Source organism: Boeremia exigua (assembly GCF_020726555.1).
Source record: "Boeremia exigua strain MPI-SDFR-AT-0100 chromosome Unknown C7974scaffold_8, whole genome shotgun sequence".
Lineage (NCBI taxonomy): Eukaryota > Fungi > Ascomycota > Dothideomycetes > Pleosporales > Didymellaceae > Boeremia > Boeremia exigua.
Window position 1 is genome coordinate 1,883,591 of NW_025763525.1, and position 26,219 is coordinate 1,909,809.

Below are 26,219 nucleotides of genomic sequence, written 5' to 3' on the forward strand. Positions count from 1 at the left end.
CCGCCTGCAGTTTCTGTACCGCGCTAGTGTAGACACGGTTAGCTCTTCACCAATCAGTCGTGATCTCCACTCACCTCCACTGTCAAGTCAGGCACCACAATGTCATGACTCGCTCGAATTGAGATTTCGATTGTAGCTTACCATCACTACACTGCCGCTTCCGCGTTCGTAATCGAGTAGTGCAATACCGCATCTCAATTTCTACACCATGGCTCAGCGCCTTACTGAATCCGACATCATATTCCCACACTTGTCGAACACTCCAAACTTCTCCAGCACATTGTCTTCGCTGAAACGCTCAGCGCTGTCCATCACCAACCGCCTCAACTCCATAACCGCAGACAGCGAGTTTGTCACCAGTGTAGCCACCTCATATGGCTTGCCGCTTGTCGCAAATGAGCGCTGCGGAAGCTGGTACATCCCCCTGGACCTGAAAGCTGCAAGCGTTTACTTCAAGAGCACGGACGGTCACATGGGCGAATGGGCGTTCAGCTTACGCAGACTTAACTTGCAGCTCCTGGATGTAGTGAGCAAGCATGGAGGGTGTGTGATTGTTGACTCTACGCGGAGGGGAAAGAGCATGCCAGATGCGCTCAGCAAGACAGTGCCGTTTTGGTGTTGCGTCATTAACAGAGCTGTCTTTGGTGTGGAGAGGAAGGGAGATGACGCGTTGGCGTTGTGCACCCCGCCTGCTGCAGTGTCTGAAAGCGAGAATGTGCAGATGGAGAGGAGAATCGACGGCTTTGTACAGCAGTTCATGGTATGCCATTTGAACGCGTGTTGAGAGGATATCACACTCACGGCAGGAGTAGGACATTTGCAAGCCAGACATCCCGTCACTGCGGTCCAAGCTGCAAAAGCCCCTGCGGCCACTATGGGTAACTCAGACTTCAATCCTACCCCACGACCCCCCAGAGTTTCCGGACTTCCACCCCGTCGTTCTCTGCACCGCATCTCGCCGTGTCCGCGGCGGCGAAGCATCAGAGGGCGGCTACATCCAGGGCGCCGCCGACGACCACGAAGCCTGGTCGCACGGCCTCACGCCTCCCCTTTTCTGGCGCAACAAAGCCTCACTCCTCCACACAAACGAAGAGAACCTCCCCGCCGCCATCGCCTCGCTCACCACCCAAGACCAACCCACCGCCGCCGCCCCAACCCTCATCAAACCCACCACCACCCTCTACGTCTCCGCCAGCCACGCCATCGACCTCACCCCCTTCGACACAGTCATAAGCTGCACCCCCGCGCCCCTCCCCCACGCCTCCCTCACCGCCGCCCGCGTAAAAGCATATCTCCACCTGCCCTGCCCGGCAGGCAAACTCGGCTCGCGCGCCCTGCGCCCCCAGCTCCCCGCCCTGCAGCGCCTGGCCTCCCCCACCGCCGCGCCCAAAACCCTCATCTGCTGCCCCACGGGCACCGACCTGGCCGTCGGCACCGCACTAGCGTACCTGTGCCTGTTCGCCGACGACGCGGGCGCGGTGGATGTCCGCACCGTGCGGCCGCACGCCATCACCAAGACGCTGGTCAGGCAGCGGTTGAGCTGGATCACGGCGGGCGCGCCGGCGCTGAATCCGAGTCGTGCGACGCTGCAGAGCGTGAATGCGGCGCTGATGTCGAGTGTGTCTGGGGGCGCGCTGCCCCAGGTACGGGATCCGGGGGCGTGTGATGCGGCGTGGGAGCCGCTCTCGACGGCGGGCGAGGGAGGCGATGGAGATGAGGGGGGCGTGGGAGGTGGTGCAGCCTTCGACGACAAGCTCGCGCCCGCGCCCGCGGCGCTGCATATGCCCCTTCGTTCGCGCTCGCCTGCGCACACCGAAACGGCCGCCGAACCCAGTACCCCGATCCCACCTCCCATCACACCCCGGCCCTCCCTTCCTCGTACACTCTTCGCCAACCTCCCCTCAAAGTGGTCCTTCTCACGCACCCTAACCTCGACCCACGCGTCCCAGCCCAGCGGCACCGCCTGCGGGACTGCAGTCTTCAGCACCACGGGGGTGTCGGACACGCTGGATTATGCTGAGGAGGGGGTGTTGACGACCGAGAAGGGCGTGGCCATGGGCGTGAGGCGGGGGTATATATGGCGGCTCTCGTCTCCAACTAATGGTGGGATGGTAGTGGGGGGTGAGGGCGAGGGGGTAGAGCACGGGGAGGTGAGGAGAGAGGCGGAGGGCGAGGAGGCGGAGAGGGAGGCGAGAGGTGAGCCGGGTAAAAACGCAGAACGGGTGTGTATATCCATCCACTTCCCCCCCTCCCCCTCCTCCTCATCCCCCTCATCCTCCTCATCCTCCGCATCGCCCAGCAACGACCCCAGCATCGGCGCCCTGTTCCTCCAAATGTCCACCTTGACCCGAAGTCAGCGAGACGGCGAGGCCGTGTTCGAGGCGCACAACCGCGCCCCCCACCTGTGCGGTCGGGATACGTACACCGCGCGCTGGCGGTTTGGGGGTGCGCTGCTGCGAGACGAGAGGGCGGGAGCGGGCGCGGATGGTAGTCTGGGACGCAGGGGGGATGGGAGGGAAGGCGGGAGGGACAGGGCAGGAGAGTGGTGGGAGGTGGAGTATGAGGCCAGGGGGCCGGGGAAGGGGTATGTGAGTTTGACGCGGTATGAGCGGGTGGAGTGACGCGGTATGAGCGGTTGTCGTGAAACGAGCAGAGACAACGAGGACGGCTAGTGCGGGTGGATGTATGTAGTGACTGATGGGTATCGTATCTGCATTTGCTACACCAGCTGCTACTTCTGTCTTGCTACTCCACTGCTCATCCATCCTACGATCCCTGCTCTGCAGCTCCTCGCCACGCCTACTCCACCCCCCAATTCGGATCCTCATCCACCTCCCCCACAATCTCCACGCCCTCCTCAAACGCCACCGCCTTCTCCTTCCTCCCCCTCTTCTTCCTGCCCTTCTCCCCTTTCTCCGCCTCGCCCTCGTCCACCACGCCCGCCAGCTTCCGCTGCTTATCGCGCTCCTCGCGCTCTCTGAGCGCCTCGTCGATCTGCGCGCGCATCCGCGCCTCCTCGCCCTGCAGCTCGCTCTTGATAGCGTCTGCATCGGCGAGCGCGTCGTCGTCGAGGTTGCTGGCTTCGAGGAACGCAGACCAGTGGGACGCGAGCTGGCTCTCGCCGCGCAGGGCGGCCTTGACTAGCGCGGGGTTCTCGCGCTCCTCGCGGGTAAACTTGGTTTTAATGCTGCGCCGCGGCACGCCGGGGAACATGTGCGCGATCATGCCGAAATCGGTGCCGAAGGAGCGGAGACCCTGGTAGAACAGCTCCGTGGCGTCGGGGGTCCAGCGCTTGCCCTGCCCGGGCAGCACGAAGTCGTTGGGGAACCGGCGGTTCGCTTTCATGAAGCTGCGCGCCGTGATGCGGGTCGTCAGGTCGTCTTCCTCGGTGACGTGCATCAGGGCGAGGTCGCGGTCGGCGTCGCGCTCGCGGTCGATGAGGGCCGAGTCGTGGACGAGTTCGATGCGGCCGTCGACGAGGTGGTAGCGGGGGCCGGTTGGGGCGGCGGGCGGTGGGGATGCGGCGAGGAGGAGGTCCGAGGCGGCGCGGGATTCTTTGGTGGAGATGGGGCGCGCGTCTTCGGTGCGGCGGCGCTGTTTGACGGCGTCCCAGTCGATTTTGCGCATTTCGCGCTCGCGGCGCGAGAGTTTGCCGACGCGGATGTTGCGGGATGCGAGGTCGTCCATGTGCATGGCGTCCGGGTCGATGGTGTGGTCTTCGGCGTCGGAGGGGGTGTCTTCGCGCGGGGGGCGGCCGCGGCGCTTGGGTTCTGTGGATTCGTCGCCGTCAGGGGTGGGTTTCTTCTGGCGCGCGCGGGGCTTGCGTTTGGGTGGAGCGGCGGCGTCGCCCTCGGTGTCGTCGACAGCCGGCTGCTTGCCCTTATCCTTGCGCGGTTTGCGCGGCTTCTTGGGCAGGGGGAGGCCGTCTTCTCCGAGTTCTGCGGTGTCTGCCGCCCGCTTGCCTCTTGATCTGGCGCTCGCGCGTGTCTGTGTGGGCTCTGCCTCTTCCTCGTTGCCGTCTTCGTTCTCCTGCTGGTCGGCCTCCTCGCCCGCTGTCCCAGTCGTCTTCTTCCCTCGAGGGGCGCGCTTCTTCTTCACTGGCGGCTCGACCGCTTCACCGTCCACTGGCTGGTTCACGGCGGTCCACGGCAGGGTCCGCCTCCTCCCCTTGGGCTGTGCGGGTGTGTCGTCGGTGGGCGGTGTGGTAGCAGGTTCGCCAGACTCTCCAGTGGAAGTGGTCGCTCCTTCATCTTGCGTCAACTGTGGTGTGGGCTGTGGCTGCGGTGTCGAGTCGGCGGTTTGCGTCGGCGGGACCATGACGGCTACTGGGACGGTCGGCGTGCTCTGACGGGGCGGCGAGTCGAGTCGTCGTCGCTTGGGCGACCGCCCGGCCTCGATGTCGTCGTCGGGGCCATGCTCGATACCGCGCTCGAGGCTGTCTGCGGCGGGAGGCGGCTGCTTTGCTGGCGGGGCATCTTCGACGTGTGGTGCTGGCGCGGGGGCGTCTTGCGTCTGGGCGGCAGGTTCTTGGGTGGGCGCGGGCGTGGGCAGTAGAGGCGCGGGCGCGGGCGTGGGCGCTGGATCGGCATTCGACGATTCGGGCTCGGCGGCGGTGGGCAGTGCGGGCGCGGGGCCAGTTTCTTGCGTGGTGTTCGAGGCAGCTACCGGCGCTGGGGCAGTTTCTTGCGTGGAATTCGAGGCAGACACGGGCACAGTCTTCGGCGCACCTCCCGTCGCACCCGGCCGCCGGCGTGCGGCTTTGGGCGCAAACTTCTTGCCCGACGCGCTCTTGTTGATGAACGAGCTGAAGGTCGCGGGCTGCGCCTTGTCCGCCGGCTGCGTCGGGGCGTCCTCGGCCATGGTGGGCGGCGTGCTTCTGCTCTTCACGGCGTGCACTTCTTCACGACATGCGTGGGGCGGCCAGGCGCGTCGTCGTTCGTCGGGGACCCGCTTCCGCTTCGTAGCGCCACTGGCCCGTGCTGGTCACGTGCGCGTTCAACGCTTGGCCGCCGTCTTTTGTCTGCCACTGCCTCTCCTCACTCCCCGGGCTCACACGACACGCCCGCGCCGCCGCCTCGCACCCGCCATCCGCTCCCATCTCTTTCTCCGGCGCAGCGCTCACTTCTACTCGCCCGCCTTCCGATGAGGCTCGAAGCCAGGACCGTCGCACCCCCGTCGCTTGACAAGGTCAAGATGGAGGACCGCAAGAGGCCCAGCGGGCACGACGATGCCCCTCCCGCAAAGAGGCAAGCCGTGACCGTCAACGGTGCTCGCTCGCATCCAGACGCTGACATGCCATGGAAAGATGACATCGAGGTTCGCCCCCGAGCGCCGCAGACTCTGCCTCGGCAGCCCACAACGCTAATGCCGATTGACGTGCAGGCTTACCAGAAGGATGCCATTCTGCGCCAGATGCGCGAGTACAAGCGCGAAAAGGCCACTCTCGAGGCCCAGCTGGCCGACGTCGAGTCCCGCTCGGCCTTCCACGACCAGGAGCTGCGCACCCTCGACACGTGGTTCGACCAGGTCAGTAGCCCGATCCTCTGTAACGCTCTGCCTGACTCCCCCAGCTGGTCGACGAGATCAAGATATTGAGCGGCGAGCGCGTGACAGGTGACGCTTCGTCACGGGAGGTGCCGCCCCCGCTGCTGTTCGAGGACAGCGAGAGCTTCAGGAAGCACCTGTCGAAGCGAAAAGACACCATCCTGGCGTCATTGTCCGGCCTGTTCGCAAAGTATCCCCCCCGGAGCCCGGACGTCGCCGATCTTGAGCACCAACTATCGCAGCTGCTGGCCGCGCAGAAGGAGCATGTCGTGCAGTCTCAGAAAATCATGTCCGAGAAGGAGCAGCTTTCTGACCGCCTGGACACCGCCACGCATCGCTATCTGGTCGCTGAGAAGAAGATTGACAGGTTCAAGAGCCAGCAGGTGCAGAAGTTAGAACAATCAGCCGTAGCAACCACAACAAAAGAGGACACTCCGTCTTCTGGCGTGAAGAAGGAGGCTAACGGTACAACGCCGGAACCTGCCGCCAGCGAGGAGCTGGAAACTGCGCGCGCCCAGGCTGTAGCAGAAGCATCCAAGCGGAAAGCGCAGCTGGACGATGTTGAAAAGGAGAACAAAAAGCTGACCGAGGAGCTGTCGGCATTAAAAGTCAAGCTGACAGGACTCTCCGACGACGACTACGCCAAAACCGATCTTTTCAAGGCATTGAAGTCCCAGCACGAGGATGTCATAAAACGGATTAATCACCTGGAAGCGACTAACATTCAACTACGGGAAGAGGTGCAGAAGTATCAGGCTGAGCGGACCGCGTATCGAATAAAGATTGACGACGAATCGCGATCATCATTAGCAGAGTCGGAGAGCGCCGTCTCTCAGGCAGAGGCCAATCTGGCGCGCATTCGCAACGCCCGCGACGAGCTGGTGGCGAGGAACAACATCCTTGAAACCAGCCACCGGGATAGTGAGGCCTCTGTGAGTCAGTCGAAAGAGCTTGTGGGCGCCTGTGAGAGTCGCATTGCGGCGCTGGAGTCTGAATGCGAGCGGCTGCGGCTGCAGATTGGGGAACGCAAACCGGACGGCGAGCCGATGGAGACGGATGCGTCGCCAGAGCAGCTGCGGGCGAAGATTGCGAATCTCGAAACCCAGCTCAAGCTGCTCAGCGGCGAGCTGCCGTCGATGGAAGCTGCATGGAAGAAGGCACAGGCAACTGCAGGAAAGAAGATTGTGGACGTTGCGGCATGGGAGGAGAACGTGGCACGCGCCAACGCCGACAAGGCGAAAGCCGACCAGAAGTTCTTCGCAGCGATGAAAGCCAAGGGCGAGATGGAGCAGCAGATCCGCATCCTGCGGTTACAAGCCTCCAAATCAACCGAAGTCGTCACGCAGCTGAAAGAAGCCGACTCGCTCAGCCGCTCGCTCGTCGACAAGCTCGAAAAGCAGACCGCCGAAATGCGCTCCCAGATGGACGAGCTCTCCGCCCAGCACCGCCAGCTGCAGTCCAAAGTCAGCGAAGGCGCCATCTCTTCCGAACGCGTCTGCACTCAAATCGCCGAATTCAAGAAGATCGTCGAGGCCAAGGACACCGCCTTCCTCGCCGCCCGCCACACGCAGCGCGAAGCCTGCACCGAGCGCGACGGCCTGGCCGCGCAGGTCTCCGGGCTGAAGGAGCAGGTCGCCGTGTGGAAGAAGAAGAGCAAGGGCGAGCAGAGCGCCGACGTCGCCCTCATGGAGACGATGCTGCAGTGCCAGATCTGCAAGTCGCGCGTCAAGAACACGTGCATCAAGACGTGCGGCCACCTGTTCTGCCACGACTGCGTCCAGGACCGGCTCACGAACCGCGCCCGCAAGTGCCCGAGCTGCGGGAAGGCGTTTGGCGGGAATGATACCATGCGGGTGCATTTGTAGGTGATGGGGCTGTATTCTTGTCTTGGGCGAGGCCGATGGTGTACGAGCGAACAGCAAGCGGCACGGCAGAGCGGATGGCGAATGGCGAACGGCGTACGGCAGTGAACGGCACGGCAGTGAATGGTACGGCAGCGAATGGCGAACGGCGTACGGCAGCGAACGGCGCAAGGCGCACGGTGTCCGGCGAACGGTGTACGGAGTACGGAGTTTCAACACACCCACCCACTTTCCGGGGTGTATTCTATCTAGTAGCTTGCTTTTGCGTTTTCCGGCGGGTACGATACGACACGACGCGCTTCGGACGCGAGTGGGAAGAGACGGAGAAACGGGATCCTAGGCCCAAGGACGGCATGTATGCGATGGGTTGGCATGTGATGGCATGGGCTGGGATGGCATGGGATGGTATGGCATGGCACGATAGTAGAGCGCAGCGTTGTCGCGCCACATGTTTGTTCTGGCCGAGCGAGCGAGCACGCGAATGAATGCGGATGAGTAATTCAGAATTCTCCCACCTCCCTCTCCCTCTCCCTCTCCCCCTCCCTCTCCCCCTCCCTCTCCCTCCCCCTCTCCAGTTCATGTAGACGTGTAAACATGTGCACATGCAGCGGCGATCTTGTCTATTGAAAGCGGGCAGAACGACGAAGCGTTCAGTCCTAACATCAACATTAACTTTCTCTAGATACAAGAGGATATCCCGAGTTTACAACAACACGGCGTTAGTTAGTACTAAACAGCCCTTCCATGCTAAACCTTAGCTCACGCGCTTTTCCATCCAGCGTAGAGCATCTACCTAACACAACACAACACCACTCACCGTTACTAACTACCAACAAATGCCATATACACCGGTAGCTTGAGTACAAGTGCAGCAGAAACCGCACCACCTAACCCAAAGCCCGCCCAACCGCGTGTATGTGTATATATACGTCCCCGTCTTTCCGTCCCTGCAGCCCGCAGCCCGCAACACGACACTTGCCATGCGGTGTGCAGCAGAAAAAGGGTCTTGACGCATCCTGCGCTGTGAACTCGCGACGCGTTGCTGCACCGTCGTTTAAAACACCTCCGAGGGACCAAGCATGCAGCCCTAGTTACTAGCTGAGCAGCGTAGGTATCGGTTCATTCCTTTCTGGCGGTTAAAGGACTTTGATTTTATAGTATGTCTCCCCCTGGTCTAGATCTTAGACATCTTTCCGTGCAAAGGTTTATTAACCCAAAACCATAGTGTTTCGTGGCTGATGGCACTGCGGAAACCCTCATAGGTACCTACCCCAGCACCAAAGCCCCCGACAAATCTATCGCCGCGTTCCCCTTCTCGACAAAGGAGCATGGATAAGGAATTCTCAGCACCTTTACCAGTACCGATAAAAAGCCGTGCGTCTTGAACAATCAGCTGCGAATAGGTGCCAGGCTGTACTTTAAAGGCAGTCCAGGCCTGTTCTCGGCATAATCTTGAGCAGCGCGACCAACCAGCTATTGAGCAGGATTAAGGATTCTTACCAGGCGGTGCAGTGTTTACTGCGACAGCCCTCTCTTAAGAGCCTTACAAAAGCGCAGTACAGGTTCGATTAAGGCTTGCCTGGGTATGGCGCGGTGTCCTTGCAGCCCCTATATATGATACCTAGCACAGACCAGGGCAGTAGTGAGCTACAAGGCCCAGTCTTTCGGACATGGTTTTCTAAAACGCTGGACAGAATGTGTGGACCGCGCTTGTATCAGTACGCAATGCGGGACGCTCTGCGGGTAGAGTGTCTTAAGCCCAAATCTTGAGTGAAGTTGTTGAATTGAGGCAGCTAAGCCTCGTCCTATATCTGCCCAGGCCGGGTCTATAACATTGAAACAACGCTGGAATAACATAACAATATGGCTGTAACAAGCAGTAATACAGGTACAGAGAAGTTCAGTCCCTCCACCCCGTACGGCAACCCCACACCACTGTTGTATACAGAGTTCCGTCCTCTTCGGAAGCCTACACACGCGTCCCACGCCCCTTGGTTGGCGTAGCTACCCGAACCCATGACTGTGACGGTACACGGTGCTAACATAGCGGGTAGTGCGCACACATCGGCAAGCACCGATAGTGTTAACCATGGTGATTCCAGATACGTTGGACTCGAGAGTCTCCAAGGTCTGCGTAGTGAGACAGGCAGACAGCCTTGCGGCTTCCCGTCCGCTCGGCCCTGGTGCAGCAACGTATGGGCGGGTTTAAAATAGCTGGTCGGGTGGACGGTTGCGTTTCGCGGTGCCTCGGGACGACTGGCCATGGTGTGCGTTTCCAAACGCCCATCCACACCCTCATAGTAATCCACCTCTGTCCTCTCCATTCCATGGCCGTGTCCACGTCCATCCCGATCCCCATATCCTCTACTCCCCCTCCGCCCATTAGATTAATTCCATCCTTACGACCCCCAAACCCTTCACCCCTCAACCCCACCCCCTCAAACCCTCACCCCCACAACCCCCCTAACCCCCGCCCCCGCCCCATGCGTCGCCTCATACGCCGCATTCACACTCCTATGATGCTCCCTCGCAACCTCCTTAACGCCACTCCACAACCGCCGCAGCGACGTTTGGAACCCGGATTCCGCCTTGGTGGAGTGCAGGTGCGCGGACAGGTGCGCAAAGTGGTGCGCGTCGTGCTGCGAGTCGTGGCTGCGGCGGGGCGAGGGCGTGTGGGTTGTGGGTACGATGGAGGAGGGGCGCGAGGAGGAGGGGGGCGTGCTGAGGGAGAGGAGGCGGGGGTGCGAGTCGATGTTGTTCATTGTGAGAGGCGCTCTGAGGACGAGTTTGGCCTTGGTGTGTGTTGCTCGATAGGAGAGGACTTGTGGGTTTGAAGTCGTGGATGTTTGGGTGCGCGGTGTGGTGTGGTGTCGTTGGTGGCTTGGTAGTGATACCTTGGTATTGATGGCTTGGTGATGCTGGGTAAATCTCCTCCTCTCACACTGTACTTATATACTCCCAAACTATGAAGAAATTTTCACCCCCGGGCACCAGATCTCACGATCCCGCCATCATTACCTACAGCACTACACCGAACAATCCACGTGCCAGCGTGAGCAACACCGCGAAAGTGGGTCCAATCATTGACCAGTGTAACACTACGAGTCTGGAAGCCGAGGGTGGTAGCTGTGCGAGGCGCGTAAAATGATTCGACGTCATCAATGTGTAAGAAAGAGCCTCACAAATCCCAAGCTACGCCTAATCAAGATATTCCGCCATGCGGCGAGGCTTGTCGGAGGTAGACGCTGCGCTGCTGGTGGTGAGACACTAACGCGGTTCCCGTCGGTAAAGCGCGCAGGGCGTGTGGGAGCTTAAGCCGAGCAGTCTCTGCGCACCAACTTCAGCACCAACTTCAAATACTTGGTGAGCTTGACACATGAGGTTGCCGTGTAGGGTATTTCGTGTGTCATAGCTCTAAGAGGAATTTTTAAGTGAGCGGTCGTGATGCGGGAGCGACCGTGGATTGGTTGCTGGCGAGACTGGGAGTATCGAAGGTTCGTGAACGTGCGCGAGAGCTCGTGTTCATGAGAAGATAGATATCACGCCGCACCGCTGGCTTAATCCTGCTATTTCTGTCCAGACTTGTCTTGAGTATCTTGAAACTTGCATTGTCTACAACTGCGGTCTGATGCGTAGATGGCTGAGTGGACTTGCTATGTCAGGTTATGTTAAACCATCAATCGTCAGCATCGATGCCAAACTCGTCTTGAACCTCCACAATCCTCACACCGCGCTGATCTGCAATAAGACCCATCAGACCTTGTCCAACATCCTTCAGCTCGTTGTAGTCGTGCAGCAATTTGATGTGTTCTTTGACAATCTTGTTCGCCGCAGCCGTGATGTCAACCTCAGTAGGCTCGCCATCGTCATCGGACATGTCGACATTGCAGTTTTGGCTTTCCTCGATGAGCACCTGGATGGCAGGTAGATCTTTCAAAGAGGCCAGGAGAGCGGCCTTTTGCGCCTTGAGCTCGGCAAGCGTGATTTCTTGTGGACTCAACTCCGGAGGTGGACGCGGTGGAAGAGGCTCACTGGCCTGTAAGGCAGTGGGTTGGAGGTTGTCTGGTGTCAAGCCATGACCGTCGTCGATCTTAGGACCATTATGGTGAGGTGGCGGAGCAATTATGGCAGTGGCGTGCACTGCATGGTCGGGAACCTGTTCTAGTGGGGTTTCTGTAGACCTTGAAGAGCCCTGCTCTTCTTTTGTGTTGAACTCAGGTGGCACTCGGGCGGGTGCTGTCTCATCTATTGTCTGTTCCTTAGCTGCGGACTCCAGGATCGCGCTCCCGCTTCCCATTCGCTCGCTGCCTTGCTCGTAGCCATCTGCTGCGTGGCCCTGCTCCACCGGATCGATTTTGGTGACACTGATGCCCTTCGAGTCGAGATCGTTAGTATTGCTTGTAGACTCGGCACCTGATGGTAGTATGGAGAACGCTGCTAGATCGGTGACCTGCAGGGGCTCGCCAGTCTCTATGTTATCGCGGTCTTCATGAATAGGGCCCAATACTTTTGATGCCTCGGCTGATGAGGTATCAGCGTGAAGCATCGCCAGATCAGCATCTCCTAGTGACTCGTCCAAGTCCGGAATGCACGAGAGGTCTGCTGCACGAGAGGTGTTGGCATCAGTTGAGACACCCGTGGCTGCGGACATCTGCGCGCCGCCCTGTGGTGTGTGAGCAATGATCGATAGTCTGGCCGTCGGACAGACTGAAGCTTCATGAGTAGTCTCACGACCCATATGCTCAGTCAAAGCTTGAGCATCGGCAGCTTCTGCAGTATCCTGAGAAGGCTCTCTGGCTACAACACCTTGAACATTGTCATATACAGCGCTGAAAGCAGGCGTGGGATTGTCTTCTGCCGGTTCCACACTCACCGTGTGGCTGCTAAAAGTACTGACCTGCTCAGCATCGCTACCAGCAGTGCCGACGGCTGAGGGCTCTAGCAGAATTGACTGTTTTTCATCATTGACTTTGTTTTGGACGTCTGCCGGCGTAGATGCACGCCCAGACCCTGTCCTGGTTGCGGGCAGAACAACTGCTGATCCACCGCTCACGCAATCCTCGTGCTCGTCAACGCGCCTGGCTGACCGACCTGATGCTGCAACACTAACACTGGCCTGGAACAGATGAGAATCTGCCGTCGCGTTGGTGCACGTGTTAGTTTCCTGGTACGCAGGCTGCAAATCAGAACAGTCAATGTGCGTTGTTTCGAAGTCGGTACAAGCTTCGCCACGGTCGACATCCAAGCGACTTGAGCGTTCATTGGCAACCGGCGCTGCAGGTTCTTGGAGAGAGCAAGCCCGGGCTTGGACGTCTTGACGCTGTGTCGCAGAAAGCTTGTCCACAGCTGCATCTGAAACCGCCGCCGGCGACGACGTCAGCGGCTCGTCCTCGCTGTCCGCGATCTCGGCGGCGCCCGTACCGAAGACCATGATGCCACAGGGCGAGTGGGGCGTGATGCAGGGCGGAGCGTGGTGGTGATGGCCCGGAGGTGGCGGAAGGAGCGGCCAATGACAGGCGCGCCTTCCCTTCACGTAAGCGATAGATTGCGACGCGGCATCTGGGTCCGCGAAGGCGACGACGCTTTCTCCTATAACTGTTTGCGTCTACACCCCTAGGACTTGGCGGAGATCTCGAGCACGCATAGGTACATGTCGATCGCAGCGTAAGCCTCCACGCTGGAGCCATTCGAGTTATCGTATTCGCCGCTTCAGCCTCAACACCATGGGTTTCCAGGCGAGGGGAACTGCGCTCGTTGCAGCGCTGCTGCTCAGCTCGGCGGTCACGGCACACGAACACCATGTCAACAAGATAGCACAAGGCGAGGCTATATCCGAGGACCCTCTCGATTCGATCCTCTGGATACATATCCTGTTGCAGGGGTTCGCATGGGGGATCATCTTTCCCACGGGGATGGTGTTGGGCGTACGGCTCCCATAGTTGCACGAGGCTGTTCATTCACTGACAGGACCCAGATAATCCGCTCGAAATGGCACGTTCCCGTGCAAGTGTCCGGCTCCGTACTCGCCATCATCGGCTACTTCCTAGGCCACAAGCACAAGGGCAGGCAGTTCTCCGAAGACAACATCCACGCCAAATTCGTCCCCATCATCATGCTCCTGTTGGTCGCCCAGATCGTCATGGGCATCTACCTCAAATTCCACCTCGAGAAGGGCATCCACGGCAAGATACGCAGGGTCGTCCTCATCGGCCACGGCGTCGTCGGCAAGGCCCTCCCGGTCTTCACCTGGGTGCAGTTCGTCTTCGGCGGCATTACAGCCATGGGCTTCTGCCGCGCGGACCACACCGGGCAGTGCCTCGCGCACTTCATCATGGGCAGCGCCTTCATCGCCTACGGCATCGTGCTCATGATCCTGCTGCTGGTCGGCCAGCTGTGGCTGCAGCGCACCGGGCGCAGCCAGGAGTTCTTCGACTCGGCCGTCATCGCCGCGTGGGGCTGCGTCAACACCTTCACCGAGCACCGCTGGGGCGGGCCCTGGGTCCACAACGACCTGCAACACACCTCCATGGGCATCATCTGGTGGGCCGCAGGGCTCGTCGGCCTGTGGCTGTCGCGCAAGCGCAACGGCGCCCCCAAGCGCAACCTCATCCCCGGCATCGTCATCTTCGTCACGGGCTGGGCCATGTCCGCGCACCCCCAGCACCTCCCCATCTCGACCATGGTGCACACCGTGTTCGGCTTCACGCTCATGGCCGCGGGCGCCGCGCGCATCGTCGAGATTGCGTTTGTGCTGCGCGACCGCAGCGCCGTGACGCGCGACCTCGCCGACCCGGACCCCAACAGCTTCCAGTACCTGACCCCGTTCCTGCTCATGGCGGGCGGCTTCCTGTTCATGGGCGCCACCGAGGAGCAGATGCAGTTCCTGGCCGACGCGGAGGTGACACATGTCTCGTACGTGCTGATCCTGTTCAGCATTGCGTTCCTTTTGTTCCTGTGTAAGCCCCGCTCCTTCGCCCCGTACTATGTTGGGAACCTGCTAATAGACATAGTCGCGAATTTACTCATCCACTTGTACGCGGTCCACGCGTTCCAGGACGAGAAGGCGGATGCAGAGGCCCCGCACACCAACGGCGCGGCGAACGGGTACGCGAGGGTCGACCACAGGGCCAGGGATGCAGAGGAGTTTGAACTAGAGGGGTTGACAGACGACGAGGACGAAGACGACGAGGCGCGGCACAAAGAGGGGCGGACAAACGGGCGCGTTGCGCTGTAGGATTTCGTTCAAGTTTTTAGAATCAATGCATGGCCGTGGCGTTTGGAGTCATTTCTTCATTACAGGCAGGCATCTATGGGTTTCGTAGCTCTAGGAGCGGTGTCTACATCCCCGGATGGGGCAATGCATAATGCGTTATTCATGCCTTCTGCATTGCTTGCACTCGCCAGTGGAGGGCGCATCTGGTGCGCGTGTGGAGCAGCTGCTGATCTGATCCTGTGGCTTCGTCTCGTGGCTGCTGCTGCAGCGACTGTCGTCTCTCTTCCCTCGCCGCTGTTCACGCCGAACATCCCCTGACCTCCCCAGAGAACCACTCCAACGAACCCCGTTCCCCCTGCTATTGGGAGGTGGCTGGTGGCTGGTAGTCGGGGTTGCGTGGTAGCTGTCAACATGCGATCCGCGTTAGCTAGCGTGGCGATCTCAGTCCCGGGCTCTGAGTGCCGACACAGTTTTGTGCAGTGGACGGCGACGACCCCGTCTCCCTGTATGCCGTATGTACGTCTGAACCACAAAGAGTAGTAGACACGAACGACCCTTGTTCAACAACCTTGTTTCGGAGAGTGAGTCGCCACGAGATTCTCCTTCGAATGGTGCATCGAACGGTCATCGTCTCAAGACGGCACCCCATCCAGCGCCAGCGCGCGCCGCCTGCGGACCGCCCGCTCATCCGCCGCGTCCTCCTCCGCGTCGGGCACGAAAATGCCGTAGTCGATCTTGGTCCCCTTCTGGTCCCCTTTCCCATCCAGCTCCCTATCCAATTCCTTCGTATCATGCCTCACGAGCTGCTTCTCACCCAGCCCCGTCTTCCTTTTCACGGCCTTTGCGATCGCGAACGCGGCCCGCAGCGGCGTCATCTCGTACCCGCCCTGCACCAGCACGGAGCGGGCCTGCGCGTCCAGCCACACGATCCACATGCTGGCGCTCCACCCGAAGTGGATGAACACGAACACGCCGGACAGCATGGTGGAGAAGCCCCATCCGTAGGACGGGTTGGCGGTGTCGGGCAGGCAGCGGGATTTGCCGAGCAGGTCGAAGCCGCTGTAGGCTTTGTTGTCGTAGCAGTACGCGGTCGAGCCGTTGAGGGTCTGGATGTTGTAGAGCTTGTTGTTGATGGAGAGGTCCACTGTGTCGTTGCCTGTGTAGGGTTAGATGGCGAGGAGTGCGAGGGGCTGGGGATACGTACAGTTCGACGTCGTGTCCTTGGTCCACGTGCCGGTCTGAGGGTCGTTGTATGTGGCTTGCTGGAATGTTTCGTTGGCGCCGGGGTAGTCGAAGAAACCTGCGTGGTGTCAGCGGCTGCTCTTTTAAATCTGGATGACCATGTTCTTACACTGTGTTCCCGTATCGTAAGCCGGGTCGTCTTTAAGGAGATATCCGCGGTAGTCGTAATAAGAGTAGGTGCCTGGAGGTGCCAGCGAGCCGTCCAGCCTTTGACAGGTGCCTGGATGCGTCATGAGCTTGTCGAGTGGGGGTGATCTTACAATGACTTACATTTGTCTAGTCGAAGACGAATATATTCAGACCGCTTGGACATGTCGTCATAATCTGCGCAAAAGGGCTTGTCAAATGTCTCGTTCGTAGTGCCTGTTATGACCCATGAAAGCTTAACTGCAGAAGTGGGCACGATGTTGTTGGAGTCGTCGAGATTTATCCAGGCAATGGAGGTACTGTCGTAGCCAGTCATAGCACCCAGAAACATTGGGATGCAAAGGACGTAGGTTGTTGATACAAGCATGTATGCGAAAAGGGCCTTGGTCCGCTTACTGTTGGAAGACAGCAACTCTGTGCAAAGCGTCCATAGCGACAGCAGGCTGGGGCCTTCCAATGCAATACGCTGGAAGATGCGGAAGGACGCTGGCTGTCGTTCAATCACGCGCAACAGGGCGTCAGAAAAGACGACGTACGCAATCCACCAGGCGAGCATTTGCACGCCGCGGCCGAACAAGATGTCCCAGGCGACGTCTATGGTTTTGGCGGTTGCGAACGAGAAACGGCCATAAGTCTGATCCAGCACGAAAAGCCCCTCGAACCCCGAGACCGTAGAGTTGGCCGGCTGATCATCGAATTCGCTGCCACATCCCATGGTCTTTGGAGCAAAGACGTCGTAGTAGGGAAATGCGCCGTTTGAATAGTTTGATCGCGGTGTGAAGTATCCAAGCATGACCATAGGTGCTACAGCGCCAAAAGTGAAGAGCAAGAGTGCGAACCACTGCTTCTTCGATTTGAACACCCGGACGAGGCACGGCCAGAGGTGGCAGCGAGCGAACGTCCATATTGCACTGCAAGCTGGCTGGATCGTGCGTCTAGAAGACTGGACTGCTGGCTCAATCTTTCTCTTCACTGCTGTCCATCGATTGCGGAGTCCCCATGTCCAAGCCCAATTCCGGCTCTTTTTTCTCCTCTCCACTACATCGTTTCCCCAGGTTGTCGAGCGGACCGGTGTCCAGGGGCCGTCTATCGACTGTACCGAAACACTCAGGTCATCGTCCTTTTCCCCCATCGCGAACGGCAGGTTGAATTATATATGCATGAAGGAGGAATTTGGTGGCTGCAGCAGTCGTAACGCCCCACAGAGGCCTGAAATGTAGGTGCGCAACCTGGGGCCTGGGAGCGCGACTCGTGTTTAAGTTATCAGTCTGGTACGGCAACTGCCGGCAGGGCGCCTAACACCAATCTACCCGGTGCAATTGGACCGGGTTCCTGCTTGAACCTTGAATGGTGCTTTCAAGAAACGCGGATGCGAGGGCAGTGCAAAAGCTCGAATTGCGGTTTCGTGCACCAGCTTCGAGATCGCTGAGAATGGCATCGTTGTGTGTACAGTGAGCTGTTGATGAGCGACGGTGTCAGACGAATCGGGCAAGCTCGACAACTGGCCAGCATGTCGATCGGGGCTGTGCATGTTTACTCATTGAGCTTTGTAGGAACGTTGGCATTGGAGGTGATGGAGTCATGCATGAGAGCAACAACGCAGCGAGGAAGATCAAGATAGCGCTCTCGATTGACCGACGTATGCTAGTTGTATGTAGTATGTAGTAGACGTTCAAGATCAGGTCGTCGTACCCCGCGACCACCGACCAATCGGCGAACGATCTCCGGAGCTCCAAGCTCAGGCGTCACCGCCGACCACGACGGCGATGCGCTCGTGACTGCAATTGCGCAACGACAGCTACAAGTCACTGAAGCTGTACGCACGTGAAGGATGACTACGGTGCCACAATAGCAGAGCCGACCACAGCCCTGCATGGCCTACGACACCTCGAGCGGCTATGCGCCGCCCAGCACGAGCAACGCGCAGGACGATGCATCGCTGCCCATGTTCAGCATAGAGCGCGTGTCGCTGCAGTTCTCCATATCGTCGGACTTTGTCGCCGCCGCCGTGGCCAACAACGTCCTGGTCCTGGCCCTCTCCACGGGCCGCATCCTGCGCATCGACCTGGACAGCCCGGCCGACATCGACGGTGCGTAGAGCGCCGCGTACAACGACTGCGCTGACAGCCTAGACATCGACCTCCCGAAGAAGCCGTCGGAAATTGGCGTCATCAGGCGCCTGTTCCTCGACCCCTCCGCCTCGCACCTCGTCGTCACCACCACCCTCGCCGAGAACTACTACCTCCACACGCAGTCGCGCACCCCCAAGGCGCTGTCGCGGCTGAAGGGCGTCGTCATCGAGAGCATATCATGGAACCCTTCGCAGCCCACGGCGTCGACGCGCGAGATCCTGGTCGGCGCATCAGACGGGAATGTGTATGAGGTGTTCATCGAGCCCTCGTCTGAATTCTACCGCAGGGAGGAGCGCTATCTGAAGAGCGTGTACAACACCACGGATGGCCCTGTGACGGGACTGTGGACGGACATCGTACCCGGACGACAGGACCTGCGGCGGGTTATCATCGCAACACCGTCCACGTTCATACAGTTCGCAGGGAAAGTCGGGCGCAATGCCCACGAAGGCAGCGGCTCCATCTTCTCCAAGTTCTTCGAAACCGAATCTGCGACCGTCCACGAGCTGCCGAATGTCTCTTCGACAGCCACCTCGCTGCTGGCGGTCTCGCCCGAGAACCAGCAGACGCCGGACCAGGAGCGCCTCAACAGCGAACGGATCTTCGGCTGGCTGACGTCGCAGGGGGTGTTGCACGGAAAGCTGTATCTCCCCCAAGACACGTCCGATCTCGGAGCCAAGGTCCTCGCAGACTCGAAGCTGCTGCCCAGATCGCAGATCCCCGCGTCACAAACCGCCAGTGGTCGGACCAGGCGGACGAACGACGCAGTCAGCTCGATGATTCTCAGCCAATGGCACATTCTGCAGCTGGTGGATGGCAGGGTGGTGGTGATCAATCGCCTGGACGACACGGTCGTCTTCGATCAGGCCGTACTCGAGCCTGGGCAGAGCGCGTTGAGCCTCGTCGCCGACATCAAGTCCAACACCTACTGGCTGTTCACCACCCGCGAGATTTTCGAGATTGTTGTCACAGACGAGGCTCGAGATGTGTGGAAGATCATGCTCCGGTCGCAGCAGTTCGAAGCAGCTTCCCAATTCGCCAAGACGTCCTCGCAGAAGGACGCCGTTGCAACGGCGTCAGGTGATTATCTAGTCGGCAAGGGCCAGTACCTCGAAGCGGCGGCGGTGTACGGGCGAAGCACGAAGCCGTTCGAGCAAGTAGCGCTCACGTTTATTGATCAGGGCGATCAGGATGCGCTCCGCAAGTACCTCCTCACAAAGCTGTCGACACTGAAGAAGGCGGCGCTGATGCAGCGGACGATGGTCGCTACGTGGCTGATTGAGCTGTACATGGCCAAGCTCAACACCCTGGACGACACGATCACGACCAAGGCGGAGCTGTCGGAGAGCATGAACACGGCCGAGACCCAGGACCACCTCTCGGCGATCCGGAAAGACTACCAGGACTTTGCGTCCAAGTACAAGACCGACCTGGACCGCAAGACGGCGTACGACATTATCAGTAGTCATGGCCGGGAGGAAGAGCTGCTGTACTTTGCCACTGTCGTCAACGACTACAACTACGTGCTGTCCTACTGGGTGCAGCGCGAGCGGTGGCCCGAGTCGCTGGCGGTGCTCAAGAAGCAGACCGACGCCGAGATCTTCTACAAATACAGCAGCGTACTGATGGCGCAAGTCCCCGTCGAGCTCGTCGAGATCATGATGCGGCAAACGAACCTCGACGCGCAGAAACTCATCCCGGCGTTCCTCAACTACAACAACACCACCAAAGCGCCCCTGAGCCAGAACCAGGCCGTGCGCTACCTGCTGTTCGAAATCAACCAGCACCACTCGACCGACGCCGCCGTCCACAACACCCTCATCTCCCTCTACGCCTCGCACCCCACAACCGACGAGTCCGCGCTCCTCGCCTACCTCGAGGCCCAGTCCCTCGCCCACGAGCAACACTACGACGCCGACTTCGCCCTGCGCCTGTGCATCCAGCACGCCCGCGTGCAGTCATGCGTGCACATCTACACCTCGATGGGCCAGTACGCGCGCGCAGTCGACCTGGCCCTGGCGCACTCCGCCATCGAACTCGCCTCCAGCGTCGCCGAGCGCGCCACGCTCCCCACCCCCGGGCGCAAAAAACTCTGGCTCGCCATCGCGCGCGCCGTTATTACCTCCTCGCCCTCCATCGCCCCCGCCATCGCGTTCCTCCGCCGCTGCCCCCTCCTCCGCATCGAGGACCTGATCCCCTTCTTCCCAGACTTCGTCCGCATCGACGCCTTCAAAGACGAAATCTGCGCCGCGCTCGAGGGATATAGTCGCGCCATCGACGCGCTGAAATCCGAGATGGACGACTCCGAAGACACGGCCAGGCACATCGCGTCCGACATCAAGGCGCTCGGGCAGCGCTACGCGGTCGTCAGGCCGGGGGAGAGGTGTGCGCACTGTGCGCTGCCGCTGCTGAGTCGCATGTTCTTTGTTTTTCCGTGCCAGCACGCGTTTCACGCGGATTGTCTGGCGAAGAGGGTGGTGGAGTTGTCGGGGATTGCGCGCGGGAAGCAGATTCGTGAGTTGCAGGGGGAGGTGGCGAGGGGGGGGGGGCGGAGGGAGAGGGCGGTGAGGGAGTTGGATGCGTTGGTTGGGTCTGCGTGGTGAGTTCTTCCTGTTTCTGGGGTGGGGCGTGTGGAGTGTGCTAACGGCGTCTAGTGTGCTGTGTAGTGAACTCGCGGTTAAGCTCGTTGATGAGCCGTTTATCACTGCCGCGGACGATCGGGAGGAGTGGGCGCTTTAGCGGGGTCTACGGTCTGGATTGAGGTGTGCGCTTGTGCCAGTGTGGATGTACGGTAGGTGCGGCGCGTTGCTTTGGGGTGGGGGGATGGGGGTAATTGAACCGGGAGTGGGAGGAGGGGGGGTAAGTGAGCTGGATGGTGCTCAGTGGGCCTCGTACGAGTCCTGGCTTTGCGCTCGCAGGAGCGCTGAATGCAGCGCCAGGACAGTGTCGCAATACAGCGGTCAGAGCGTGTGTGCCATAGTCATACGATACCGTTAGGGCCTTCGTCTCGACGCTGTGAGTGTGGACTGTGTGACCTGCGTGTGAACTGTATGTATACTCCGCTATCTGGATGGACTAACACACTCTAGCCTACAACACTGTCTAGCGTGCATGAAATCTAGGTTTGTGTGGGAAAGTGAAGTGGGAAATAGGGTATCGCGTCGCCTCTCGGGTTCAGTCGTATCCAACACTCTACTGCTCATCGCTCGACCGCTCCATGCCCCCCCCCCCCCTCGCCACTACCCCCTAACCACCCTCCCCACCATCCTCAGCAGTTTCACAACAACATTCAGAACCAACCCCGCCGCGCCAACCGGCACAAACACGCCGATCCACTCCCCCCACCACCGTGGCCTGACCTCCGTCTCAATCCACCCGGCGCCCCTGACCTCCGCGCCCTCTGCATCCACGCCCGCCCCCTCGTCCGCCGGAAATCGCCCCGTGTCGAGATAAACCTGCATCAGCTCATCCTTCTCCCTCCAGCGCTCCGCCAGCCACGCCGCGAACGCCTCTTCCTCGAGCGGAATCTCCGCGAGCGCAAAGCGGCGCCAGTGCATATTCACGCTCTTCGGCGGACGGCCCTGGAAATAGCTGCCGCGGAGGGAGAAAATGTCCTGCCCGTAGGCGCCGGGGGGTACGCCCTCGTAGGCCAGCGTGCAGTCGTACAGGTGCGAGACGCTGGGGCGCAGGGCTGCGAGCGAGAAGCCCAGGCCCGTGCTGCGCGGGAGCAGAAGGTGCTTGAGGTCCGGGACGCCGGACTTGGCGGCCCATTTTGCGGACGCGGCGCGCCCGTTGTTCGACAGGTTGGTGCCCTCCGGGAATAGCAGGAGCCACATAGGGTCGCGGCCCGCGGGGTTCTCGGGCGACGCGGATTCGGGGTGCGGGGCGCTCAGCGTCTCGAGGCGCGTCGCGAGGCGCGCTTTGTCGACGGCCCACCGCCGCGACAGGAAGATGAAGCGGTACAGCATCATGCCCGTGCCCAGCAGCGGGATGTACTTGATGCTCTCCTTCAGCACGATGTACAGATGCCCGTGCATGCGGGCGCAGTACGCGCTCCACCACAGGTAGATCCAGTCGGTGTAGATCTGGTGGTTTGCGACGAGGACGAGGCGCGCGGGGAAGTCGCAGCGCAGGGCGCCCGAGGGTGTGCGGCGCAGCTGGCCGCGCACGCTGGCGTCGCCGCTGACGCGCATGGTCACGGGCGCCCACCAGTAGGTCATGGTGGTGATGACGACGCCGAAGTGCTGCTTGGTGAGGGCCATCCAGGCGGTGAAGAGCGCGGGCGAGTAGAAGTAGAGGGGGAGGCCGAGGGCCTGGGTGGTGAAGATGCTGGGGGGGTTAGCTGGGGCCTGCTGGGGTGAGGTGGAACGTACGCCAGGATGCTGCTGGTGAAGTACAGCGCGAAGGCGCACATGCGCAGGAACTGCATGAGGGCGCCATGCTTGACCTTGCCGGCGGGGTGGTGCGAGGAGGTTCTGGCGGCAAGCTTAGGGCGGCCGTTCGCGAGGGTGGTCTGTGGACCGTTCGCAGGATGCCGCTGCTTCAGCCCCGCGGTGTCCATGGCGGAGGTCGAGGAGGAGTGCGAGGACAGACTGGTAGTACTGGGACAGAGAAACGCAGGAGGCAGCAGTGCCTAGTCACACGGCGAGTCAGCCTCGGGGCGCCATCTGAGGTGCATCCGCGCGAAAGCCGGGCTGAGGCTCCGCCAGCTTCCCGCGACATGTGATGGCCGTCATGCCCCGCTGCAGGGATCCGCACGCGTACCGAATACGGGCGCCAAGCCCCCTCGGTTTGCTTGCTGGACCTGCATCCACACCCGCTGCGATCATGCACCCGCCAGGCCCGCCCCGCGTGCTGCCGCGGCTCGTCGTGCCGCCGCTCGTCGTGCCGCTGCGATGCTGGCGCTGCTTCTCGACGACGCGCGCCGCCCGCGAGATCCGCAGCGTGTCTGAGCTGCCCGCGCGCGTGCGCCCGTCGTACGTGCAGTCGCCCGCCAACACGCTGCTGAGCCTGCAGTGGCCGTCGCCGCCGCGCAACGTGCTCATCACCAAGAAGAAGCGCACGCCCAACATCACCGCGTCGGTAGTCGAGTTCGCCGCCCACATCCACGCCACCTACCCGGGCATCAACGTCATCCTCGACCGCGAGTCGGCGCGCGAGGTCCACGGCCAGCTGCGCTTCCCCGTCTACGCCTACGACCGCGCCGCTGGGCTCGCCGACAAGACCGACCTGGTCTGCACGCTGGGCGGCGACGGGACGCTACTGCGCGCGAGCAGCCTGTTCAGCCACGTCGAGAGCGTGCCGCCCGTGCTGAGCTTCGCCATGGGCACCATTGGCTTCCTGGGCGAGTGGAAGTTTGGCGAGTACAAGCGCGCCTTCAGGGACATGTACATGAGCGGCGCGCCAGACGCCTACGCGAAGCTGGACGCCCCTGCGCCCGACCCACCCCGCCCGAGCGAGGCACCGTCCTCCCCCCTCGACACCCCGCTCTCGTACGCCGACATCCGCGGCAAGGCCATGGGCGTCAACCGCAGCGCCCGCGTGCTCCTGCGCAACCGCCTCAAGGTCGGCATCTTCGCCCCCGACGGCACGCGCATCGGCGGCGACGCCGACACGTACGCCCTCAACGAAGTCACGCTGCACCGCGGGTCGAGCCCGCACCTCAAGATCATCGACGTGTACATCAACCACCGCTTCCTAACCGAAGCCGTGGCCGACGGCATGATCATCAGCTCGCCGACCGGCAGCACCGCGTACAGCCTGTCCAGCGGCGGCAGCATCGTGCACCCGCTGGTGCCCTCGCTGCTACTAACCCCGATCTGCCCGCGCTCGCTGTCCTTCCGCCCGCTGCTGCTGCCCGCCGAGACGCCCATCACCCTGCGCCTCGGCGACAAGAACCGCGGCAAGCAGGTCGAGGTCAGCATCGACGGCAACACCGTCACCGAGGGGCTGGGGTCCGGCATGGAGGTGCGCGTCATGGGCGAGGATGTGCGCACCAAGACGGGCGAGTGGCACGGGGGGGTGCCGTGTATTGTGCGCGCCACGGGCGATGATCAGACCGAGGATCATTGGGTTGGGGGGCTGAATGCGCTGTTGAAGTTTAATTATCCGTTCGGCGACCAGGATACGTGAGGCGTGTATGATGGATGATTGGCATAGCATGCGAGATTCATTGGCGTGTACGATGAATGTTTGGCGTAGCATGCGAGATTCATTGGCGTGTACGATGAATGTTTGGCGTAGCATGCGAGATTCATCGGCGTGTACGATGAATGATTTGGCACAGCATGGCGAGCGAGTTCCAATTCTGAGTACGCCTGCTCTAGCAAGCTCAACACCCTTTTGACGGCCAGGATACTTCAAGTCTACCGTGTACGATAGATGTATATGCATAGCATGGCGAGCTGTCGCAGCAGAAAAGGCCTGCTTATAAGAGCTATTCTAGGGGCACTATTTTAGTTGCGTGTACCTGCATTTTTGCCCTATACTGGCTTCAGCACGAGCGAATTCCGTTTGACTACGCCTGCCTCCATACCCGTCTCTGGCAAGAGCGTCGCAGTGACCTCAAAACGCGAGTTTCGCCCACCACTCCTCTCACAACATCGCCATAGCATCACTACGCTACTCGGCATCCATTCACTTACGCCACGCATCCACTTACGCCACGATCCACATATTGCTGCGCATACATACCGCTATGCATCCACACACCACTCTTATTCTCACCCTCACCACCCTATCCGCAGCTCTAACCCTCACCCCCCACGCCCCGACACACACCTTCTGCATCGAGCCATACACGTCCTACTGGCAATCAGGCTACAAAACCGTCTTCTTCACCCACCCCGCCGCGCCCTACAACTTCTCCATCCTGACCGGCTACATGCGCTTCTACCCGCCCGTGCTCGCCGCCTGGTTGCACGAAAAGGGCTTCCACATCGCCAACGCCTCGGCCCTGACACCACACGATCTCTGTGGCTGGGCGCCCGGCGAGCCCGTCGTGCGCGACGGCCGCCGCCACGGCGTGATTAGCTGGAAACACACGCACACGACGGACGCCTCGCTCGCGGCACCCCGCGCGCGTCCCCAGCGCGCCGCCCGCATCCCGCTCGCGCCCGCCGCACTCGCCGGCGCCGCACACCTACCGCAGGACCCCCTCCTCGACACCGTCAGAGCCGTGCTCAGAGACAACACCCCGGACGCCGACCGCTTCTACTACCTCTCCCTCCTGCTGGCCACGGCCTGCGGCTCGCTGGTCGCCGCGCTGCTGTTCTACGGGCTCGCGGGCCTTGCGGCACTCAGGGCGCGCGCGCGAAGCGCGACGCTGGATAAGGATCAGGGCGTCGAGCTCGAGGCTGTCAAGGTGCATGCGCTGGACGACGCGGTGCTGAGGCGCGAGGGGGTCGTGCGGACGGCGGTCGAGGCGCCGCCGCCGGTGTACTCTGTGGATGGGGCCGGGCGGTAGGGGGGAGGCGGTTGTGTGGGGTTGTGCGTTGCGTTGGCGTTCGTGTTGTAGGTTTTTGCTAGACTTGGTTTATGTTGTTGGGCGATGGGTGCTTTCAATCTGAACTGTATTCGCTTTCTCAACTCCTTGCTCCGTGGTCGTGTGTTGTCCATACCGCATTCTAAGACCGCACTGCACTACACGGCATCGCACTCCTCATGCGGCACAGCCGCTACGCATAAACGTGCCAGCCAGAATCGCGCTCGCGCTCGTTTCGAATCTGCTCGTCGCACTGTCCTGCACAACTCAACACACCCGCGTGCACGAGTGTCACTGCTATGTATGGTATACGTAGGTAAGGTAAGGTAAGGTAAGGTGAGGGAAGGTAAGGTAAGGCAAGGTAAGCTCAGCACAGCTTAGCACAGCACAGCACAGTATCGTAAGCCCGCGTTTCCCCATGTTTATATAATTATAAACTCGGGGCACTGCGTCTGGAGTCTGGGTCTGGGTCTGGGTCTGAGTCGTCCCATTCGATCGGTGAGGCTGGCGACGGCACTGGACTGGGTCACTGGGTTCACTGTGTCTGCACATCCGGGCCCGTGAAAATAGGCACTGGACTGGGTCTTGCCATCCGG

The 26,219-nt window shown here is 60.7% G+C and overlaps 12 protein-coding genes across 12 annotated transcripts; 6 read left to right on the forward strand and 6 right to left on the reverse strand.

Moving 5' to 3' along the window:
• Positions 1 to 8: 8 nt before the first annotated feature.
• C7974DRAFT_339735 (initiator tRNA phosphoribosyl transferase-domain-containing protein) lies at positions 9 to 2,672 on the forward strand. The gene is made up of 5 exons (XM_046139247.1): positions 9 to 760; positions 813 to 1,619; positions 1,755 to 2,103; positions 2,197 to 2,487; positions 2,542 to 2,672. The coding sequence occupies exons 1-5, from the start codon at positions 209 to 211 to the stop codon at positions 2,619 to 2,621; spliced, it is 2,079 nt and encodes a 692-aa protein (XP_045995809.1). The 5' UTR covers positions 9 to 208; the 3' UTR covers positions 2,622 to 2,672.
• A 23-nt stretch (positions 2,673 to 2,695) lies between these two features.
• C7974DRAFT_398275 (uncharacterized protein) lies at positions 2,696 to 4,923 on the reverse strand. Its single transcript, XM_046142295.1, has one exon. It carries the CDS (start codon positions 4,858 to 4,860, stop codon positions 2,800 to 2,802), a length of 2,061 nt encoding a protein of 686 aa, XP_045995810.1. The 5' UTR covers positions 4,861 to 4,923; the 3' UTR covers positions 2,696 to 2,799.
• Positions 4,924 to 5,047: 124 nt separating this feature from the next.
• Positions 5,048 to 7,405, forward strand: C7974DRAFT_473715 (BRE1 E3 ubiquitin ligase-domain-containing protein; the record flags this gene model as incomplete). Its single annotated transcript, XM_046146571.1, has 2 exons — positions 5,048 to 5,526; positions 5,571 to 7,405. Coding segments are annotated over exons 1-2 (2,217 nt in total), but the record flags the coding sequence as incomplete, so codon positions are not given.
• A 1,672-nt stretch (positions 7,406 to 9,077) lies between these two features.
• On the reverse strand, positions 9,078 to 9,840 carry C7974DRAFT_398280 (uncharacterized protein). Its single transcript, XM_046142296.1, has one exon. It carries the CDS (start codon positions 9,728 to 9,730, stop codon positions 9,233 to 9,235), a length of 498 nt encoding a protein of 165 aa, XP_045995812.1. The 5' UTR covers positions 9,731 to 9,840; the 3' UTR covers positions 9,078 to 9,232.
• Positions 9,841 to 9,844: 4 nt separating this feature from the next.
• On the reverse strand, positions 9,845 to 10,168 carry C7974DRAFT_377986 (uncharacterized protein; the record flags this gene model as incomplete). Its single annotated transcript, XM_046140387.1, has 1 exon — positions 9,845 to 10,168. One exon carries the CDS (start codon positions 10,166 to 10,168, stop codon positions 9,845 to 9,847), a length of 324 nt encoding a protein of 107 aa, XP_045995813.1.
• Positions 10,169 to 11,082: 914 nt separating this feature from the next.
• C7974DRAFT_314024 (DNA repair protein) lies at positions 11,083 to 11,283 on the reverse strand (the record flags this gene model as incomplete). The annotated part of the gene is made up of 1 exon (XM_046138438.1): positions 11,083 to 11,283. One exon carries the CDS (start codon positions 11,281 to 11,283, stop codon positions 11,083 to 11,085), a length of 201 nt encoding a protein of 66 aa, XP_045995814.1.
• Positions 11,284 to 12,995: 1,712 nt separating this feature from the next.
• Positions 12,996 to 14,681, forward strand: C7974DRAFT_362962 (uncharacterized protein). Its single transcript, XM_046139747.1, has 3 exons — positions 12,996 to 13,330; positions 13,381 to 14,362; positions 14,417 to 14,681. The coding sequence occupies exons 1-3, from the start codon at positions 13,130 to 13,132 to the stop codon at positions 14,638 to 14,640; spliced, it is 1,407 nt and encodes a 468-aa protein (XP_045995815.1). The 5' UTR covers positions 12,996 to 13,129; the 3' UTR covers positions 14,641 to 14,681.
• A 460-nt stretch (positions 14,682 to 15,141) lies between these two features.
• Positions 15,142 to 17,227, reverse strand: C7974DRAFT_222163 (uncharacterized protein). The gene is made up of 4 exons (XM_046137185.1): positions 16,132 to 17,227; positions 15,971 to 16,081; positions 15,824 to 15,919; positions 15,142 to 15,775 (listed from the first exon to the last, which is right to left on the reverse strand). The coding sequence occupies exons 1-4, from the start codon at positions 17,138 to 17,140 to the stop codon at positions 15,252 to 15,254; spliced, it is 1,740 nt and encodes a 579-aa protein (XP_045995816.1). The 5' UTR covers positions 17,141 to 17,227; the 3' UTR covers positions 15,142 to 15,251.
• Positions 17,228 to 17,719: 492 nt separating this feature from the next.
• C7974DRAFT_222213 (Pep3/Vps18/deep orange family-domain-containing protein) lies at positions 17,720 to 20,965 on the forward strand. The gene is made up of 3 exons (XM_046137186.1): positions 17,720 to 18,098; positions 18,141 to 20,739; positions 20,795 to 20,965. The coding sequence occupies exons 1-3, from the start codon at positions 17,882 to 17,884 to the stop codon at positions 20,877 to 20,879; spliced, it is 2,901 nt and encodes a 966-aa protein (XP_045995817.1). The 5' UTR covers positions 17,720 to 17,881; the 3' UTR covers positions 20,880 to 20,965.
• Positions 20,966 to 21,375: 410 nt separating this feature from the next.
• On the reverse strand, positions 21,376 to 22,883 carry C7974DRAFT_222232 (acyltransferase-domain-containing protein). Its single transcript, XM_046137187.1, has 2 exons — positions 22,514 to 22,883; positions 21,376 to 22,469 (listed from the first exon to the last, which is right to left on the reverse strand). The coding sequence occupies exons 1-2, from the start codon at positions 22,699 to 22,701 to the stop codon at positions 21,380 to 21,382; spliced, it is 1,278 nt and encodes a 425-aa protein (XP_045995818.1). The 5' UTR covers positions 22,702 to 22,883; the 3' UTR covers positions 21,376 to 21,379.
• Positions 22,884 to 22,967: 84 nt separating this feature from the next.
• On the forward strand, positions 22,968 to 24,272 carry C7974DRAFT_314992 (ATP-NAD kinase-like domain-containing protein; the record flags this gene model as incomplete). Its single annotated transcript, XM_046138487.1, has 1 exon — positions 22,968 to 24,272. One exon carries the CDS (start codon positions 22,968 to 22,970, stop codon positions 24,270 to 24,272), a length of 1,305 nt encoding a protein of 434 aa, XP_045995819.1.
• A 283-nt stretch (positions 24,273 to 24,555) lies between these two features.
• C7974DRAFT_457639 (uncharacterized protein) lies at positions 24,556 to 25,605 on the forward strand (the record flags this gene model as incomplete). Its single annotated transcript, XM_046146059.1, has 1 exon — positions 24,556 to 25,605. The coding sequence occupies exon 1, from the start codon at positions 24,838 to 24,840 to the stop codon at positions 25,603 to 25,605; it is 768 nt and encodes a 255-aa protein (XP_045995820.1). The 5' UTR covers positions 24,556 to 24,837.
• Positions 25,606 to 26,219: the final 614 nt, after the last annotated feature.

Excerpts from the sequence above, each read along its gene's own strand:
- C7974DRAFT_222163 (XM_046137185.1), bottom strand. The coding sequence starts at position 17,140 with ATGGGGGAAAAGGACGATGACCTGAGTGTTTCGGTACAGTCGATAGAC. Across the intron at positions 16,082-16,131 it reads TCGTCTTCGACTAGACAAAT|GCACCTGTCAAAGGCTGGAC; the intron begins GTAAGTCATTGT and ends TGACGCATCCAG. Across the intron at positions 15,776-15,823 it reads CAAGGACACGACGTCGAACT|GCAACGACACAGTGGACCTC; the intron begins GTACGTATCCCC and ends AACCCTACACAG.
- C7974DRAFT_362962 (XM_046139747.1), top strand. The coding sequence starts at position 13,130 with ATGGGTTTCCAGGCGAGGGGAACTGCGCTCGTTGCAGCGCTGCTGCTC. Across the intron at positions 13,331-13,380 it reads CCACGGGGATGGTGTTGGGC|ATAATCCGCTCGAAATGGCA; the intron begins GTACGGCTCCCA and ends GACAGGACCCAG. Across the intron at positions 14,363-14,416 it reads TGCGTTCCTTTTGTTCCTGT|TCGCGAATTTACTCATCCAC; the intron begins GTAAGCCCCGCT and ends TAATAGACATAG.
- C7974DRAFT_222213 (XM_046137186.1), top strand. The coding sequence starts at position 17,882 with ATGGCCTACGACACCTCGAGCGGCTATGCGCCGCCCAGCACGAGCAAC. Across the intron at positions 18,099-18,140 it reads CAGCCCGGCCGACATCGACG|ACATCGACCTCCCGAAGAAG; the intron begins GTGCGTAGAGCG and ends CTGACAGCCTAG. Across the intron at positions 20,740-20,794 it reads GCGTTGGTTGGGTCTGCGTG|TGTGCTGTGTAGTGAACTCG; the intron begins GTGAGTTCTTCC and ends AACGGCGTCTAG.
- C7974DRAFT_398275 (XM_046142295.1), bottom strand. The coding sequence starts at position 4,860 with ATGGCCGAGGACGCCCCGACGCAGCCGGCGGACAAGGCGCAGCCCGCG.
- C7974DRAFT_222232 (XM_046137187.1), bottom strand. The coding sequence starts at position 22,701 with ATGGACACCGCGGGGCTGAAGCAGCGGCATCCTGCGAACGGTCCACAG. Across the intron at positions 22,470-22,513 it reads TTCACCAGCAGCATCCTGGC|CATCTTCACCACCCAGGCCC; the intron begins GTACGTTCCACC and ends TAACCCCCCCAG.
- C7974DRAFT_398280 (XM_046142296.1), bottom strand. The coding sequence starts at position 9,730 with ATGGAGAGGACAGAGGTGGATTACTATGAGGGTGTGGATGGGCGTTTG.
- C7974DRAFT_339735 (XM_046139247.1), top strand. The coding sequence starts at position 209 with ATGGCTCAGCGCCTTACTGAATCCGACATCATATTCCCACACTTGTCG. Across the intron at positions 761-812 it reads GCTTTGTACAGCAGTTCATG|GACATTTGCAAGCCAGACAT; the intron begins GTATGCCATTTG and ends CGGCAGGAGTAG. Across the intron at positions 2,488-2,541 it reads GGCGGGAGCGGGCGCGGATG|AGTGGTGGGAGGTGGAGTAT; the intron begins GTAGTCTGGGAC and ends ACAGGGCAGGAG.